At 35.8% G+C, this 18,825-nt stretch overlaps 1 protein-coding gene across 3 annotated transcripts in view; it reads left to right on the top strand.

The window, feature by feature from the left end:
• The window catches only part of ZCCHC7 (zinc finger CCHC-type containing 7), a 190,945-nt gene that overhangs the window by 145,213 nt on the left and 26,907 nt on the right, over positions 1-18,825 (top strand). For all 3 annotated transcript variants that reach the window (XM_019729125.2, XM_019729120.2, XM_019729121.2), the window contains exons 3-5: positions 11,395-11,438; positions 12,689-12,814; positions 13,774-13,944. In XM_019729125.2, coding sequence (XP_019584684.2) covers positions 11,395-11,438; positions 12,689-12,814; positions 13,774-13,944 — 341 coding nt within the window. The remainder of the gene's footprint in view (positions 1-11,394; positions 11,439-12,688; positions 12,815-13,773; positions 13,945-18,825) is intronic.

The following is an 18,825-nucleotide window of genomic DNA, read 5'->3' on the forward strand; positions in this document are numbered from 1 at the left end:
TAAATTGTTTCTGGTAAATTTAATGTGATTTAAAATAAGATGAATGATTTGATGCCTAACGTGCAAATTTTTCTATTAAAATTTGTTTAAGCTCTTGCCAGTCCAAAATTTTAATGACTAAAATGGTTTTGTGACCAATGTTAAATGGAAATGTATAAGTACCCGGTAAGAGAACACCAAGACAGAAATAAAGAGCAGTGTGAGAAGAATACAAGTTGAATAAAGTGGCTCAACCCTCAGGGGATTTGCATGTGGCTTTGTGTGTATTTCAAAAGTTTCCGTTGAAATAACAGATGCTGCTGCTGAAGTTGGGACTAGTAACTTCATCGGTGGCTGGTTCGGTTGCTTATTAGAAGTGGAGATCCCAGGGGGGAATCGTACAGTGGAGGTAAACTCAGGAAAGGAAACGCCATAAGTAATATGACAGCTCCATATTTGTGATCTTTAACCCATAAACACTGGCTACGTACAGGCAGGATTATCTATACGTGCCGAATTATCTTACGTGTCATGTGCACCTTTGTCTGTCAAGTGACATTATTCAATAACAGTGATTTTTAAAGTTCTTTTTTAGTTCCTGGAGTTGCTTACTACAGAAATTCCAAGTTTTAAAACTTTAAAATAGTTTTAGAAGTTAACGTTTTCAGAGTCTTACTGGACTTTTATATATACAGTGATAGTCCATTAAATTATCTAATTGGCTTATGTACCCCAGTTTAGAACAGTATTTCTTCATACACGTGTGTGTATGAATTTTTTCCTTTTTCTTTTCAATTATTTTCTAATGTGGTCCAACATATGCAAGATGTGCTGATAACTAGGTAGGGAATACAAAACAGATGTATTCTCGGTCTGTAGAGAACTTACAATGTAGTAAGGGAAATAAAATATTTATTAATATATCTCTTCATACAAGGTTTAGAAGTGCTCGCTAGCCTATGAGATACAAATAAGGTGCTTTTAGACGACGAGTAAGGTAGAAGATACTTCTACCAGAGAGAAATCAAAAGAGAAAATGTTATTTAAGTAATTCATTCAGTAAACACAAGTACCTGTGATAACTAAGCAACTGTGCTTTGGTGTTTGGAAGATAGAAATGACGTGTTTAAAGTCCAGGAGATTAGAGAGAGTGATCGTGTCTGCTTTTGAAGAGTTATCAGGGAAGACTTCAATGGAAGAGGTGACACATGTTTAGGGACCTGAAGGCCCAAGTGAAGTGAAGAGTGGCTTCTGTTCCAGGGAACACATGCATGGGCAGAGAACAGCAGGACATATTGGGGAAATTATTACGCACACCTGGAGTATTGGGACCAGAAAGATGAAGCTAGAGAAATAGATAAGGGCCAAAGCATGGAAGGCATTATGTGGCATACAGAGGCATTTCACATTTATCCCGTAGGTATTGAGGGACCACACAGGGCAGAATGTATTCATATTTCCATTTTAAAATGTTACTCCAGTAACAGGGGAATGGAAAAGGGTTGTGGTACTAGAGATAGTCAGAAGTTATTTTAATAATCTGGGTGAGCAATTGAATGTTTCTGGGCCAACATAATGGCATTGAAGCTGTTATGGGTAGAGACTTTTCAGGATTTGGTGAGTATTATATGAAAGGTGAGAGGGAAGAATTGAGGTTTTTGATTTGGAAAATAGACTATGGTGCAAGTTATTGAGATAGAGGATACAAGGAGGAGAAATAGGGTTGTTTTTAAGAGAGAAATGCAAGGAATGGGGAGAAAATGAAGAATTCATTTTTAGTGATTATGAGCTTGAGTTACCTATAAGATATCTAATCCAGATGTCTCATAGATCAGGATCTCAAGAAAAGATTTGGCCTAGAGATACAGATTTGGTTCCCTCCGTGAGCCTGTCTGACATATCCTGGGGCAAAGAATGTAGAATGAGGAGACAGAGGGCAAAGAATGGAGCCAACCATTCTGATGGAGGAAGAGGAAACCACCAAGGGGGAAAAAAACTAGGAAAGTATTTTGTTATATCAGCTAAGAGAATTGGAAATGCTCAGAGAGGTCAAGTGAGAAAAGCACTCACTATTACACACATGCATTGAGTAAGAGGAGCTGAGCCTTAAAGAATATTCAAAATATGGAAGCATGGAAATGGGACTGGGTTGGGTGGGAAATTGAGCAAAGAGGAAGACAGTGTTGGAGACTAAGGGAATAAAATGAGCAAAAGTACAGAGATGGAAAAGCACTGGGAGTGTTAAATTACAAACAGTAGAACCTTTCAGTTTAAAATATTAAGATATATAAGGGAGTGTGGGCAATACATTTAGAAATATCATATTAATTTGTCTTCTATGCTATAACTGCCTAATTATTTAACCTCATGTTATCTGGTGAAAGGGTTATTCACGATCGTCTCCACTTTTATCTTCTTTATGTTTTCCTGACCATTTCACTGTGTTTTAGAGGAGTGAAAGAATGCCATCCCCTGGGTCCGTTTTGGCTGGATACTGCGGGTGGGAGACTAGATATTGAGAAGGTCCCCAAACTTGGTTCCTTAGTGATTACATGGAGATACCAACCAGTGTCTCTTCTCTCCCAGTCCCCAGCTGTGGGCTGTCTATAGACTCACAGATTATTTGAGGAGAAAACAGTTGCTGAAGCCTTTACCTACTTAGTATTGTGAGACAGACGATACAGTCATCATAAGAGCATTGCTCATTTGTAGGCTACATTCAGGATTTCTTGTTAAATAACCTATTTTTCCCAAATAATAGAGGACTTTTTATCTTTTTTAAAACTTTGTCAATGGAATCATCCTTCTATTTCAAAAAAAATTATCATGGTTATTGAGTTAACACAGTAATCCTTTTTAGATTCTTTAACCCAAAACAGCAGATACTACTCTATGGCAAGCCACGTGTCTTAGTCATCTTTCTGCTTCCTACACTGTCTTTTCCAAGAGAGCTATTCAGTAAATATTTATTGAAACATTTTACACTTTGAGGAAAGTTGCATTCACATCCTTAGATAATTAGTAGTGGCAAAATAAGTTTTTATAGCTGATTTGCTGAATATTAAATTCAAGTCCTTTGGATGCTAAGAAAATCATAAATACACATCCTCTCACTAAATTTAATGAAATTTACAATTTTACATGTTAGACATTGGGATAATCTAGAACATGTAAGGCATCTACGGCTTCCTTATAAGAAGGAGCTATAGGGTATTAGGCTCAGGAAAAGATTGTTCTCAGTCCCTGGCACCTGTTCTGCAAATGACCAGCTGCATGTACTCAACTGAGTCCTCCTGTAATCTCTGGTGATCTTTGGAAAAGCATTTTGCTAACTCCTATTTTCTATCAGATTATTCCAAAGGTAGAGAGAACTGGCTCTATAATTACCTATGGCTGCTCTTTCAGCAAAGGAGTGATCTTCAGCTATTCACACCCACCAGAATGTAGGCAGATTAAGAATACCTGAAGCAGAGTGTGAACTGGCCTTCATCTTAAGAAATCTAGTCCAAACTCTTCCTTAGCTCTTTTGAAAACTGAATGCAATGTTATGGGTAAATAGCTGCATTTCACAGATAGCACCAGTTGCCATTTTTGTGTAGGCAGCACACATTAAAAAGTGAACATTTGTGTAACCATAACATATAGGGTTGTTCTGCAGATAAAACATATATTTAAAACAATTTATAGACTGAATCACCATAAATATGAAAGATGTTTATTATCATGCAGTAATTGAGAGAGAGAGAGAGAGAGAGAGAAAGAGAAAGCAGAATAGTTCCACAAATGGGAGAAAATGTTTTAAAAATGTGTAAGTGTATGGGTTCACTTTTCTTTTGGGTTCACTCTTTTGCTTTGAAGGTTATTTCAAAAGAGATGAAATATTCTGGTGGTTGTTTAGTGTTAACAGAGCACCCTATAATACTGTTTTACTAGCTCTGTCTTCAGCGTTACTACCCTGGCAGAAAGAGTCCTGCTGTACTGTTCCTTGGAGACTTCGCACAGTAGGAAGCAAGACTTAAAGTTCACCTGAAACAAAATCCAGACACTCAACAGTATACCATTTATAATGGAAAACCTCTTAACTGGATAAATAGGTTTAATGTTAATGAAGTCTTCATATGCAGTTCAGGTACAAAGCTTCTTATAAGTAGTAATATCTTAATTCTCAGTATTCTTTATATATAAAAAAGGTCTGTGGAAATTCCTAGTAAAGGAATTATTACACCCTTTGTTCCAATCAAATTGTACTGTTTACTATCCTTTTACCTCTTCTTCCATTATGTTGTTTGTGCCTTTTTACTAGTATCACAAATTATAAAAACTGGCCCAAGAAGAAATAGAAAATGTAAATAGCTCCATACCTACTAAAGAAATAGAATTACTATTTTAAAACCTTTCTACAAGTAAAGTTCCTGGCCCACAAACAAGAAAAACTCCAACTGGTAAATTCTGTCAAATATTTAAGGCAGAAATAACACCAACTTCCCAACGCTTCCCAACTCTTATGAGGCCAGTTTTATCCCAATATCAAAACCAGACAAAAACATTATAAGAAAAGTATAAATCACTATCTTTCATGAATACAGATGTAAAAATTATTAATAAAATACTAGCAAATTGAATTCTGCAATATATTATAAAGAATAATACATCCTAACTAAGTGGGGTTAATCCCAGAACACAAGGTTGGTTTAACATTTGAAAATGAATCACTGTGATTCAGCATATTAATAGAAAGTGAGAGGAAAAACTATGGGGCCATTTCAATTGTACAGAAAAGGCATTTGATAAAGTTCACACGTATTCATATTAAAAATTCAAGAAACTAGGAATAGAAAGGAATTTCCTCAACTGGTTATGAAAAATCTACAGTAAATGGTATACTTAACTGTGAAAGACTGAATATTTTTTCCCTTAAGATTGAGAATAAAGCAAAGATTATTTACTGTCACCACGTATATTGAGTATCGTACTAGAGGTCTTATGTAATGCAGAGAGGTAAGAAAAAGAAATAAAAGGCATATGGATCAGAAAGGAGGTGGTAAATTGTCTTGATTCACAGGTGATACAATAGTGTGTTCAGAAAATTTGAAGCAATCTATAAGAAGCTTCTAGAACTAAATTGAACTTAGCAAATTTGCAGGATGCAAGGTAAGTAAATAAAAACCAATTGCATTTCTATAAATTTGTAACCAAAAATTGAAAAATGGAATTAAAAAAAAAACATTTGCAATAACAGAAAGAAACATGAAATACTCAGATAAATTTAATAAAATATATGCAAGACCTGTTTGCTGAATCCTGTAAAACATTGCTTAGAAAAATTAAAGACCAAAAAAAATGAAGAGATATACCATATTCATGTTTTGGAAGGCTTGATATAGTTAATATAGCTTCCCAAGCTGATCTATGATATAGCACAATATCAATCAAAATCCCAGGAGGTTTTTTTTGTAGAAATTGATGTTTATTTTAAAATTTATATAGAAATCAAAAGGGTCCAGAATAGCCAAAGCAATCTTGAAAAAGAACAAAAGAGTTGGAAGGCTTACTCTACATGATTTCAAGATTTTTAAATAAAGCTTTAGTAGTAATGAAGACTGTAAAATGGTATAATGATAGATGTATGAGGTGTGATCACAAAAGACGGTGAATATTTCAATAAAAAAATTAATTACAGTAAAAGACACATTGCTATTAATACCCCTCAAAATACTCTGCCTCACTTCAAACACACCCATCATTCTTGCCACTTTCTAAAGCAGTTTTGGAAGGTTTCTTTTGTGAGTGTCTTTAGTTGCGCTGTCGTGGCTGCCTCGATGTCCTGAATCGATTAAAAAACGTTTACCTTTCATGGTCATTTTGACTTTGGGGAAGAGCCAGAAGTCGCACAGTGCCAGATCCGGTGAATAAGGTGGGTGAGGACACACCGTAATGTTTTTATTTAACAGAAATTGCCATACCAGAAGCGATGTGTGACATGGAGCCTTTCCGTTGTGATCAAATACGGTGAATGCTGCTGCCAAAAGCCACCCAACAAAAAGGCAGGGATGTTTAATATGGGAAGCGGTACGTTGAACCTTAGTAACAGTGTGTGACAAGTTTCAACTTGTTCGGTGCAGTCAGTCAGGTGTGAGCTATGGTTGAGAGAAGGTGTGTTCTAAAGTGTGCCATAAATCATCCTCCATCATAACAACGCTCTGTGTCACACATCACTTCTGGTATGCGGCAATTTCTGTCAAATAAAAGCATTACGGTGTGTCCTTATTTACCTTATTCACCGCATCTGGCACCCTGCAACTTCTGGCTCTTTCCCCAAATCAAAATGATTCAGGACATCGACGCAGCCACAACAGTGCAACTAAAGATATTCACGAAAAACGACTTCCAGAACTGCTTCACCAATTGGCAAGAACAATGGGATTAAATGTGTTTAAAGCAAGGGATTGTATTTTGAGGGGAGTTAATGGCAATGTGTCTTTTACTGTAATATTTTTTTAAATGTAAACATTTACCATATTTTGTGATCAACCTTGTATATATAGCTCAGTGTAACATAACAGAACTTCCAGAATTTGACCCACATGTTTGTATGTGGCCAACTGACCTTCAACAAAGTTGTTAAGGTAATTTAATGAAGAAAGGATAATCTTGCCAACAAATGATACTGGAACAACTGTATATTCACATGGGGGAAATGGGTAGTAACTAAATATAAAAAGCTAAAACTATAGAATTGTAGAAGAAAACAGAGAGAGTGCTTGTACCCTTGCACAGGCAGATTTCTTTGGGCACAGAAAACATTAATCGTAAAAGGAAAAGTCAAATTTGTTAAAACTCTTACTTTCTTAACACTTTTTTAAAAAATGAAAAAGCAAGCCATGCTGGAAGAAAATGTTTGTATATCACATGTCTGATAAAAGACTTGTGTCTAAAATATATAAAGAATTCATGATTTACTAAAAACAAAACAGGCAACCCTCGCCCCCCCCCCCCAAAAAAAAGAGTGAAAAATAACCCAATTTTAAAACGGGCCAAAATTTTGAACAGCTTTTGAAAGAAGATATGAGGTCAGACAATTAAGTTCGTGAACTCATCCTAGAAAAAGTGCTGCATACCTCATTGCTGAATATCACTATGGTCACCTTCAAAGTACTCCCCTTGGGAAGCTATGCACCAATGCCAGCGTCTAGTCCACCCTTCAAAGCAATTTTGGAACTTTTTCTGCAATGGCCATCAGAGCTGTGGTCATGTTACCCTTGATGTCCTGAATGTCATCAAAATGTCTTCCTTTCAATATTTCCTTTATCTTCAGGTAAAGAAAGAAGTCATTTAGGGACCAGATCAGGTGAGTAGGGAGAGTGTTCAATACAGTCATTTGTTTACTGGCTAAAAACTCACAGCCAGTGTCCTGTGAGCTGGTGCATTGTCGTGATGAAAGAGCCATGAACTGTGGGGGAAAAGTTCAGGTTGTTTTTGTCTAACTTTTTCACACAGCCTTTTCAGCACTTCCAAATAGTAAACGTGGTTAACTGTCCAGATGATACAAATTCGTAATGAATAATCCCTCTGATATTAAAAAGGGTTAGCAACATCATTGCAACAAGTTCGTGAACTTAATTGTCTGACTTCATATATGAATGGCAAATAAATACATGAAAAGATGCTCAACATCATTAATCATCAGAGTAACACCCATTAAAATCCTAATGCAATGCTACTTCACACCCATTCTAAGACTAACATTTAAAAGACTGACTACTCCAAGTGTTGGTGAGATTAGGAAGCTACTGGAACTCCCTTACATTGCTGATGGGAATGTACAGTGGCACAAGTACTTTGGAAAAATTTGCCAATTTCGTATAAAGGTAAAGATACGTTTACCATATTCAGTCATTCTACTCTTAGGTATTTTCCCAAGGAAAATGAGTACTTAATGTCAATTTAAAAGGAAGACTTCTGCTAGAATGTTTATTGCTGCTTTATTTATAATTGCCCCAAACTGGAAACAACCTAAATGTTCATTAGGAGATGAACAGTTAAACAAATTATTATATCCACACTATGGAATACTACTCAGCGATAAGAAAGGAACAAACTACTGCTACCCAGCAACGTGAATGAATCTCACAAATACTCAGAGTGAAAGAAGCCAGACAAAAATGGTACAAAATATATGATTATATGTGGCCCTAAAACAGGCAAAACAAATCTATCATGACACAAAGCAAATCAGTGGTTGCCTGGGGTTGGGGATTAGCTGCAAATATGCACAAGGTAACATCTGGGATAATGGAAAGGTTCTACAGTTGATTTTTGTGGTGGTTACACAGGTGTATACATTTGTCAATTTGCATCATACTGTGTTTTTTACATGGGTATATTTTATAATATGTAAATTACACCTTAATAAAGTTTCCTTTATGGCACAACCTTCTGTGACTTTTTTCCCCTTCCTTCCTTAAATTCAGACATCTAGCCTTCCTCTGAATTTACCATAGTATTTTGTTTGGTCTTCTCCTACTCGTTTCATTTGTCTCCTTGTGTTTTACTAGGTTATAAGCTCTTATTCATCTTTGTTTTCCCCATAGCACCTTGCTCATTGTAACCTTTCAATACATATTTATTAAACTGAGTTGATCTAATGCAAAGAAGGAGCTATCAGATTTTTGCTCTGATTACAATTCTGAAGTCTGAAAAGAATCACTGTCCTGGATATTAGCAAGACAAGGATCTAAAAGTTGGTATTAGGCATTTTTAGGGCAATCCCATTTGATAGTCTATGTCATTGGGTCGTGAACACATGGCAAATGAGTGCTCCTGGGCCCTGTGGAAGTTGTCTTTAAGGCAAGATAACCCTATGCTGGTCGCAAAGACCTGGAGGATGTAGTGAATGCAGATGAAATGACAATGTATTTCATTCAGTACTGAATGAAAAATCTGATAGAATCACAGAAATTTAGTGCTATAAGTTACCATGGATACCATTTAATCTAACCCATTGTTATCCAGACCCAGAAAGTGTAAATAACCTGCCAAGAGCCACACAGCAAATTAGAGTTAGGGTTGGGACTCAGGTTTCTACCAGGTTCCATAGCAGGAATTTAACAAAGTGGAGAATTGGCTGCCTGTGGAAGTTCTAATGAGTTAACCTTAGACAAAGCTCTCATTAGGTTGGGACTTGGAGTTAAGACTCGGACAAGATAGACAAAAGGGCGAGGGCAGGAGTCAGCTGTCATTTCCAAGGTCAAACCAAAACTGGAACCAGGGGTAGAGCCAAGAGTTGACTTACGTGTTCCTGGTCATGTCCATTGTCATTTATCGCGGAGAAGCCTGATTACATCTATAATTGAAACCTTTTTTGTATACTTGTTGGTAGATTTTCTACAGTAAGAATATACTGTAGCTTGTTGAAGAGGCGTTAGTACAGAATATTGCTGAATTCTACAGGAATGTTAAAACAATCAAAATGGAGTCCAGCTCCCTCTCAAACCTTCCCTTTTTTCACTGTTGTCTGTTGTGTGTAAATTTATTGGGGATTGGGGGTGGTAACAGTTGCTGTTTTGCATTTCACTGGTTTTTGGAATTCATTTTTTTAAGGACAATATGAAGTGAGTTTTATAATTAAAGTGAGTTTAAGTGGTCATTTTGAGTTTTAATGATGAAGGATATTGAGATACAAAAGGCAGCTTTGACAGTTACAGCAAAGCATGCTCCTCAGACGAATCCTTTGAATGAAAGAATAATAGTGGGGATGGTGATGACGAAGGACTGGAAGCTGCTGCTATTTAATGTATTCTCCACTCTCGGAAGATGGATGCAGCCTCCAAATTCTACAAAGGAAATAATCATCAGCATAACATCTCTGCTCGCCTATGGATTGGTGTTTTTGTAAAGCAGCCTCTTGGGTTTTCTTAGTAAAAGTATTTTATTTTAAAATATATCTCTAGACACTTACTCCTGGTAGGCCTGGGAAAATGTAGATTACTTCATGTCGCTTCAAAATTCCTTTCAAAGAAAAGAGTCAAGCTCAATTTGTGTTTTTGAGATAGAGAAGAGGGCTAGATGGGAGGAAGGAGGAAATGTTAACTTTGCTTTGGGGGGAGAAAACAAATCTTTCAGCCCTTTGTTGACATCTTAGCTTCTGCATTAGTCATAGGTCCCTTCCTCCTTGGCCATGGGTGGACCAGAGGAAAAGCAGCCATGTGCAGGTTTGCGAAGGAGCAGTGCAAAGAGAAGAAAACAGCTGGTAAAGAAAAATGGAGTGCTCCCACGCCCCCTAGGTTTTTACAGTTGTGTTTTTAGACCAGTTAGTGGTTTCTGGATATTTGGCCTCCTTTTTTGCTTTTTTATTTCACTATTTTTAATGTTAAAAAAAAACACACAAAAAAACCACAGTACTGAATTCCTAGCCCTAATCATGAGATAGTATTCAAAGTCTAATTTTTTTAAAATGTTATAATTAAAGTCAACTATAATGGGAAGCTAGTGGACACAGTTAATACTGATATTGGAACAAAAAAAACCTTTCTTCTACCTACTTGGATCAGAATGGTTGGGGGCCTTCGAGTCAACTGACAATAGAGAGATTAACAAGAGAACAGACAAAGTGTGGGAGCATTCCAAAATGAGTAACTCACTGAATAGTCAAAGGTAAAGGTTTGCATACCAGTTTAACAAGGGGGAGGGTTTAGGGCTTCAGAGGATGGAAGGTTTTGATGATGCTTGTTTACACAATTTTGGGGGAATGTACTGGTACCCAAGGTCACTTACCTGACATGAGACCTCTAGGATGGGGGTGGGTATGGGGGTTGCTGACTCTCAAAGTTCTGCTATATAGTGAGATATAAGGGAAGTCCGGGTAAGGTTTCTTTGTGCTTCTGTGGTTGGATTTTTGGTCCCTTCACCAATTTTCTTTTCTTTTTTTAATTTTTGTTGGGGAACAGTGTGTTTGTCCAGGGCCCATCAACTCCAAGTCATTGTCCTTCAATCTAGTTGTGGAGGGCGCAGCTCACTGGCCCATGTGGGAATTGAACTGGCAACCCTGTGTTCAGAGCTTGCGCTCTAACCAACTGAGCCATCCTGCTGCCCCTTCACCAGTTTTCTTATATTTGTTTACTGTTTGATGGTTTTCGAAGCGTTTTTGTACATCTCATAGAATTCTTGCATTATTTTGTAGGTACACAGGGCAAATACTATTCCCATTTTATAGGTAAAGAAACTGAGGTTAAAAGAGGTTAAGTGTTTGTTCAGAGCCACACAAGCCATAATGGAGCCAAGATAAGAGGTCAAGGTATTCACATCTCACTACACCTTTGGGGTCCAATTTCAGTACTACAAACGTGAATAATTTATTGTCAATTTATAAATGCTTTAAAGGTATCAAGATTCAGTAACATTTTATTTGTTTTATAGGAGAAGCTTGTGTAAACTGGTTCATCAGTGACAAAGACATTGAGGTAAAAATCAAATTGTTTTTGAAGTTATGAATAATAGATTAATAATTTCCTTTCGTAGTTTCCTTTCACTTCATTATGATAACTTAATAAACTTTTTAAACTTAATAAACTTTTTTAAAAGAGCAACAGCCCAAGTATCTTGTAAGAAAAAGTTTGATTTCAGTATATGGGTGATTGAATTTTTTTCAGAAGTGTGGTTGAGCCTTGATTTTTGTCAGTCAATTCATTTCCATGAGTTAGTCCCCTTTCCCTTATTTCTTGTCTTCCGTGGTGAGTCCTCTCAGCTCATATTGCCTGGTACCACTGAAGATCAACACCGGAAATAACTGCTGCTTCAGTGTAAGGAAATGGTTAGACTATATTTAGGATGTTGGCAGGTGTTTATTAGCCTTAATTGTAGCAGATGGCTAGAAAAGAGAATAATTTTACAACTTGATAGAAGAAAAGTTTTAAGAGATAATTAGATTGTGTCTTCTTGGGGCCAACTTGGCCAATTCAGTAGTAACACGTAAAAAGATGAAAGTTTTTTCAAAGAAGGAATTCTACCAAACAAGATAAAAGCATGGTTGGCATTTACAGAGTCCTCGTTAGATATCTGTAGGATATGCCTTGCTAATATTCTCTTGCAAGATACTAGAATGTGGGACAGAATATGGCTAGAATATGGGGCAGCTAGATTTGGGTCATTGTAGGCAGAATGGGTTTTAAAAGGATTCCATGGGAGGGAATTATCTCACTCTCTCTTAGAAATTATAATCCAGTTGTTAGGCAGTAACCCTGGGCTATTCAAAAGAACGAATATATTCAGTAGCTATGTAGTTTTATAACTTTATAAAAGACAAAAATCATTAAGGAAAAAAAACACTATCCCCTAACTAAAAATTTAAGCAAGCTTCTCCTTCAGAAAAATATGGTATACATTCAGATATAGAAGTCAGCAATATCTTTGATTCTGAATGTGCCCAGAATGTCTAAATGATGCCTATCAGGACCTACTAGACCTGAACCACAAGTAGAGAAAGATACAAAAGAAATGGAACCATATGGAGACGTGTAAGAAAACAAAAATGGGGAGGAGGGACAGGCAAAAAGTAGAGTTGTCTTTATGGCACCCCTTTTAGGTTTCTCTGACTCCTTTTAAGAACACAGAGTTTCTGTTGCTGGGTTCTATATTGAACAGACTATGACTGTTAATTCTCTTGAACAGAGTGAAATAATTATTTTAATTTTTGATTTTTTCTCCCCCGTAGGCCCAGATAGGTAATAATAGATCATCTGGAAGATGGACTCACCGATACTATACAACCAACAAAAATGTTACCTGTAGAAATTGTGATAAATGTGGCCATTTGTCAAAAAACTGCCCCTTCCCACAAGTATGTGAAATATTTAATGTTTCTTTCTGCCTTGTTAAAATCAAAATCTTAGGGTTGAAACCCTGTAACCTTAGAATTCAAATCTTATGTAATATATGTGTTAAATTTCTTGTTAAATTTTCGTGTAAGTCATAGCCTAGAATAGTAGAGAAAGAAGAACAAATTTAGAGTCAGGAAAACCTGGACTCGATTCCAGATTCCCATTAGTAGTTGGACAACTTTAGGCAAATCATTTCATTTTCTGTGTCTCTGTTTTCTTGTCTATAAAATACGAAGATTGAATCAGGTGATTCCTGAGACCCTTTTCACTTCCAAGCCTTCTGCTTTATGAGACAGCTTGTTTCATCATGGGATAATTTTCATTGTTAGAAAATTATAATTCTAGGCATTTATAAATGTTTACTGATTTAATTAAACAGATACATCAACCTTTGGAACAACACAGAACTCAAGCTCTTAGATGTTCTCTGACACATAGTAAGCCCTTAACAAACATTCCTTCTATTATCTACTCGCTCTTCCAAATGATTGTCTTTCAAATATTTGGACAGCTCTCAATATGTTTCCTGTTTCTTTGCTTCTCCAGGCAAAGCAGTCTCTTTCTGTACCTGTTCTTCCTATGACTCACTTCCCAGGTCCTCGAAATCCTACTTTCCCTCTCAAATGCATTCTGCTTTGCCAGTGTCTGTACAAGACAAGGCATCAGGTAGAGATGCCAGCTGATAGTACACGCAGACTAATAAGCCTTTTTGGCAACCACAAGATACACATAGCTTTTGTTAAAGCTCTGATTTCAGACATTTTGTTTGATTTTATAATTATGCTCTAGATTTGACCTTCATTGGGTTCTCACATTGGAAATAACTTTTTATGGAATTATACAGAAAAAGAAAAATTCACCTTCTCACATTTAAGACAAGTATTTTGCTAAAGAGAGTTTCTGTTTGTCTGTCATGTAGAAAGTCCGCCCCTGCTGCCTCTGCTCCGAGAGAGGACACCTCCAGTATGCCTGTCCAGCACGCTTTTGCTTCGACTGTTCTCTGCCCATGTCTTCCACTCACAGATGTCTTGAAAGATCTTCCTGGAGAAAGCGCTGTGACCGATGTGACATGAAAGGCCACTATGCTGACGTGAGTATCCTGCGTAGAACGAATTTATCAAGCTTTGAGGACAATGTGCTAACTTGTAACTATCTGCCAACCTACCTAAAAGAATGTTTATCCTGTACTGTATACAATGATAGTTGTCTCCCTTTGGCCACTGATCATGTAAAGCGGTGCCCTAATATCTCAGGATGGGGATCCTACGGAATGATTCGTCAGGAGGCAGCATCAATAAATATTGTAAAACCACGGTAGCCCCTTAGGCCCAGATAGGTAATAATAGATCATTATTACCTATCTGGGCCTAAGGGGCTACCATGGCTTAATGTGCTTGCTGAGTAAAAGTGGAAATTAAAGAGGTAGGTAATAGATAACATGTAAAATATATGTACCTATTCGTGCATAGTTCGATGAAAACATGCACACATTTAGCAGTTGTGTCCCGAGGTCCGTATGTAGCCTGGGTTGATGCGGCTTATTGACGGCTCTTGTTGGTGCAATAGTCTTATGCAGGAAGGAAAAGCCACCAGTGCTTTGAATCTGCTCATCTTAGTTCTTTTCTTAGATTAAAAAAAAAGTAAATTTGAAGGCATTTCAGTTATTTGTAGCACATTAAATTTTAGCACATTGTTATTTTGCATCATCTTATAAATGGGAGGTTCTGATCAAAATTTCAAAGACCAAGAGGGCTGTAGATGTATCTAAAAAAAAAGGAAGGCTCTTTTCCCTTTAATTTATATTTCCCAAAGACGTGATAAAAAGCACAAACATTTTTCTCATTTATAATTGAAGTGTACTCACAGCCTTTTACTGAATAAATATGAATTATTGTTGAGATGAAATTCAGATTGAAACAAACAAAAATATGAATGTGTGACATATGTGTTTCTTATGTAAATAATATGACAATTATTGATTGTAATTTTAAAGAGTCTTTTTAAACGAATAAAAATACGGGTACTGTCCTACACACGGACTTACAACTTGATTTTTTTCCACTTTGAAAAATTTGTGAATGTGTCTCTGTATCAACTCATAAAGTTCTACCTTTCTAATGGCTAGCTTTCATTCTATTGTATGCATGTACCAGTTCACCCAGCAATTTCTCTACCAGTACATTTAGACTTATATTGTTACCCATTTTTTTAAGCAAAGAATGCTGCAGTAAACATCTTTCTATCTGCATACATGTAAGAGTATTTCGGTAAGTCAAATTCTAAATGGAATTGTATAATTAAAGGATATGTACATTTATGGCCAGGTAAATATTGCCAAATTGCTCTTCTAAAAGATTATATCAGAGTATCCGCCTGCCAGCAGTGTTTAAGAATGCTCTCCATACTAACTATAATTGATTTTTTAAAAGTTTGGCCAGTCAGATAAGGAGAAAATGTTTTATTGTGATACTTGATACATTACAAACTTACTGTTTTAATTTGTGTTTCTTAGGCCACTAGTGATGTTGAATATGATTCTCAAGAATAGAAAATATATAGAGCATAGAGATAGAAGTTGTTATTTCATTTCAAAGTAGTTTAAACTTAGTTTTCATAAAAATGGTAAATCCTAGGTTGTCTTAGTTTTATCCTGGTCTCTGCATTAAGTTATCATTATAATTTTTTTAGCAAGAATTTCTAGTTTGGCAGCTATGTTTGATAGCATATTTTTTTTCTTTTTTCTTCCAAAGAACTCCTACAAATATGGTCTTATTTGCCCATGATAACAGAGAAGGTGCTCAGACATTGTCATGAGCAGTCTTTTAAAAATAAGAAGTATTTTAGTGCAGAACAGTTAAGAATGATTCGTAAAAGGTTGTATAATCAGCTCTGAATTAAATCTATAGCCCTTTCTGCTTAACATCTTAATTTTGGCCTCTAATGTATGTTAAACTCTTTATCTAAAAATGGCCTTGAGGATTAATAACCCCAGTGAATATAAATTTTTAAGATAGTGTTAGGCTGGAACTGACTTCAGAGAAAACAGCACCCTTTCCCCTGAATCTGCCAAGATCTACTGTTGGGTTTTGTTTTGTTTTGTTTTGTTTTGTTTTGTTTTGCTTTGCTTTGCTTTGCTTTGTTTTGTTTTGTTTTGTTTTGTTTTGTTTTGCTTTGCTTTGCTTTGCTTTTGTAGTTACCTGCTGAAGGTTCTGGACACTAATTGATCTTTTTCCAGCCTGCCCAACTGGTATAGCGTTCCCTTGGAGTCCACTCAAACTTGGGTTCCACTGCCTTCTCCTGAAGAGCCTTCCACCCTCCCGGAGACTCCTCAGGAGGGTTCACTTGGAAGCAATCATTCATTCTGGTCCTGGCTTGCTGGAACTGTTCAGCTGATCCCATACAGGCTTTAAATCTGTCTTGAAACCTGGCCCTCCACAAAAAATACTGTTTCCCCTGCAGCCCTCTCAAATGCTTACTTGCTTACTCTTTCTTGACCTACATGCCTCTGAATTAGGTTAATTAGGATCAACTTCTTTCTCACTTGCTATGGCTGCTTCTATACCATTACTCTTCCCTCTTTATGTCGATATCTTTGGCTTATTTAAGGCTTACACCTTCTGGCAATACTGTCCTCCACCCATCTTTGTCATTTCATCTTCCCACCAACTGGACTTTCTGCTCATTCAAAGAGGGTTTCTGAAGCCCTGGGTAACTATAGATGCCCTAACCTCTTATAAATTACGGAGATCAAGAAACTTCCATTTTTACTTTATACATCCCTGCAAGCCACACCATGGATCTCTGTAATGCCAGAGTCCCAGTTATCTGTGTAAAGAATTTAAAGTGAAAACTCATGAGTCATATTCATATTCTTGCTGTAATGAAGAATCTGAATTTTCTCTTTCCTGAACTCTACTTGATAAATGCCTCATTTGTTAGCTATTACACTATATAAAAGCATTCAGTTGAAATTTCAGAGTTTTACAATGTCAAGGATAGAAAGATAGCTCAAAGCCTACTGAAGGCCAACCAGCAAGTCCAAAGGAAGAGAAGGCATATATGAAGAACTGGGAGATTAAAAAAGGAATCAGAGATGACCCCAGAAACAAACTCAGTATAGGAAATACAAGGAAACTTGAGATAATCCTAATTCACAGTGTGAACGGAGAAGATAGAGGAGAAGCAATCCAAAGCAAAATGATCAAAAGAGCACACACTTGATATGAGGGAGAAAAAAGACCCACATCTAAATATATGCTAGTGAAACTTCTGAATGTCAAACAAAAGTCATATGAACATCCAGACACACAAAAAACACATTTTTACACACACACACACACACACACACACATCAAATTTGCATCAAACTTCTCCTGTGCAATACTAAATACCAGAAGGCAGTGGAGAAATCTCTAGAGGCCAGAGCATTCTGAGAAAAATAGATGACACAGCCAAGCTGTTATTCATTTGTGAATTTATTGGAAAAGTCAGAGAATACAATGAGCAGCAATAGTGTACATGCCTGAATACTTCCTGTTAATCTGTTTGTTTTAATTAATATAAATTTTATAAAATTATCTAAGGAACAGATACAATTTAAAAAACTATAATAATGCAGACCATAAAGAATTCCAACAAAATAAACATTTATTTGTTTTAATTATAAGAAGAAAAAGCCATGTAATTTCAAGATTTCTAATTTAAAATGAGGCAAAGGAAACTTAAACAATCTAACAAATGATAGGGAAAAAATGGAAACAGCAAGAACTTGTAAAAAACAAAAAGTATGAGGACAAAAATAGGACCAAATATATCGAGTATCACAATAAATAAATGTATTGGATTAAACACTCTTATTAGAAAATAAAGACGCCTGTGTCAGAAACAGTAAAGGAAAAGGGGGAATATGTTTTAAAAAATTGTTCATCCAGCGACCATTAATAAAATTAAATGACAAACCACAACTTGGAAAAGATTATTATATATATAAAATACGTGGGTATCTGTAATATATAAAAAGCCCTTACAAATTAAAAAGAAGAAAAAAAAAGCCTCAATAATAATAATATTCTGGAAAGAGCTGACTCTGGGTGGTGAACACACAATCGGATTTATAGATGATGTAATACAGAATTGTGCACCTGAAATCTATGTAATTTTACTAACAATTCTCACCCCAATAAATTTAAAAAAAAAAAAGAAGAAGGAAAAAAATAATAATATTCAATGTTAGGGAAGTTGTGCTGGGAAAGTACATTTGTATAACCTTTCTGGAGTTCTGTTATGGATTTTTGCAAAGATACAGCTGCAAGAATGTTCATCTCAGAACTGTGTAAAATAATAAAACTTTCAGGCAACCCAAATATTTAACATGGCAGCTGACTTACGTAATTTACAATATGACCCATATAATGGAATACTCTTCAGCGATTTAAAAAATGATGTAGAAATATATATTGAATATGAAGGAGTTACTAATCCATTAAATGCAATGCATAAATTACTGAACAGCATATGAAGTATAATCCTGTTTTTATGTAAATATACATATATATGTGTGTAGATTTTCATAGGAAATATTTGGAATGAAATATTCCAAAATGTTTACTGTAGTTACGGTTACTATAAGAAAGAAAGGTAAGAAGAAAGAAGTTGAGGTCATTATTATTGTTTAAACATTGTGGAAGAAAGGAATCAATAAACTAAAGAAAGGTAGATAAACTTTGAGAATGACTTTTGTTTTTCATCAGTGATCAAGTTTTAAGTTTTTCTATTCCAAAATTTAACTATAAAATATGAGATCAGATTTATCTCATCAAATATTCTTTTCTATACAGTATATTTTTGAACAACTAAAAACAGTATTGAGTAGATCTCAGTTGAATATAAAAATAGGTACATGTAGTAGAGGTTCATTGATATTTCTGAATTATTTTCTACAAAGAAATTGGCCACAAGTAGCTATGTCCTA

The sequence above is a fragment of the Rhinolophus sinicus genome, linkage group LG04 (genome assembly GCF_036562045.2).
Source record: "Rhinolophus sinicus isolate RSC01 linkage group LG04, ASM3656204v1, whole genome shotgun sequence".
Classification (NCBI taxonomy): Eukaryota; Metazoa; Chordata; class Mammalia; order Chiroptera; family Rhinolophidae; genus Rhinolophus; species Rhinolophus sinicus.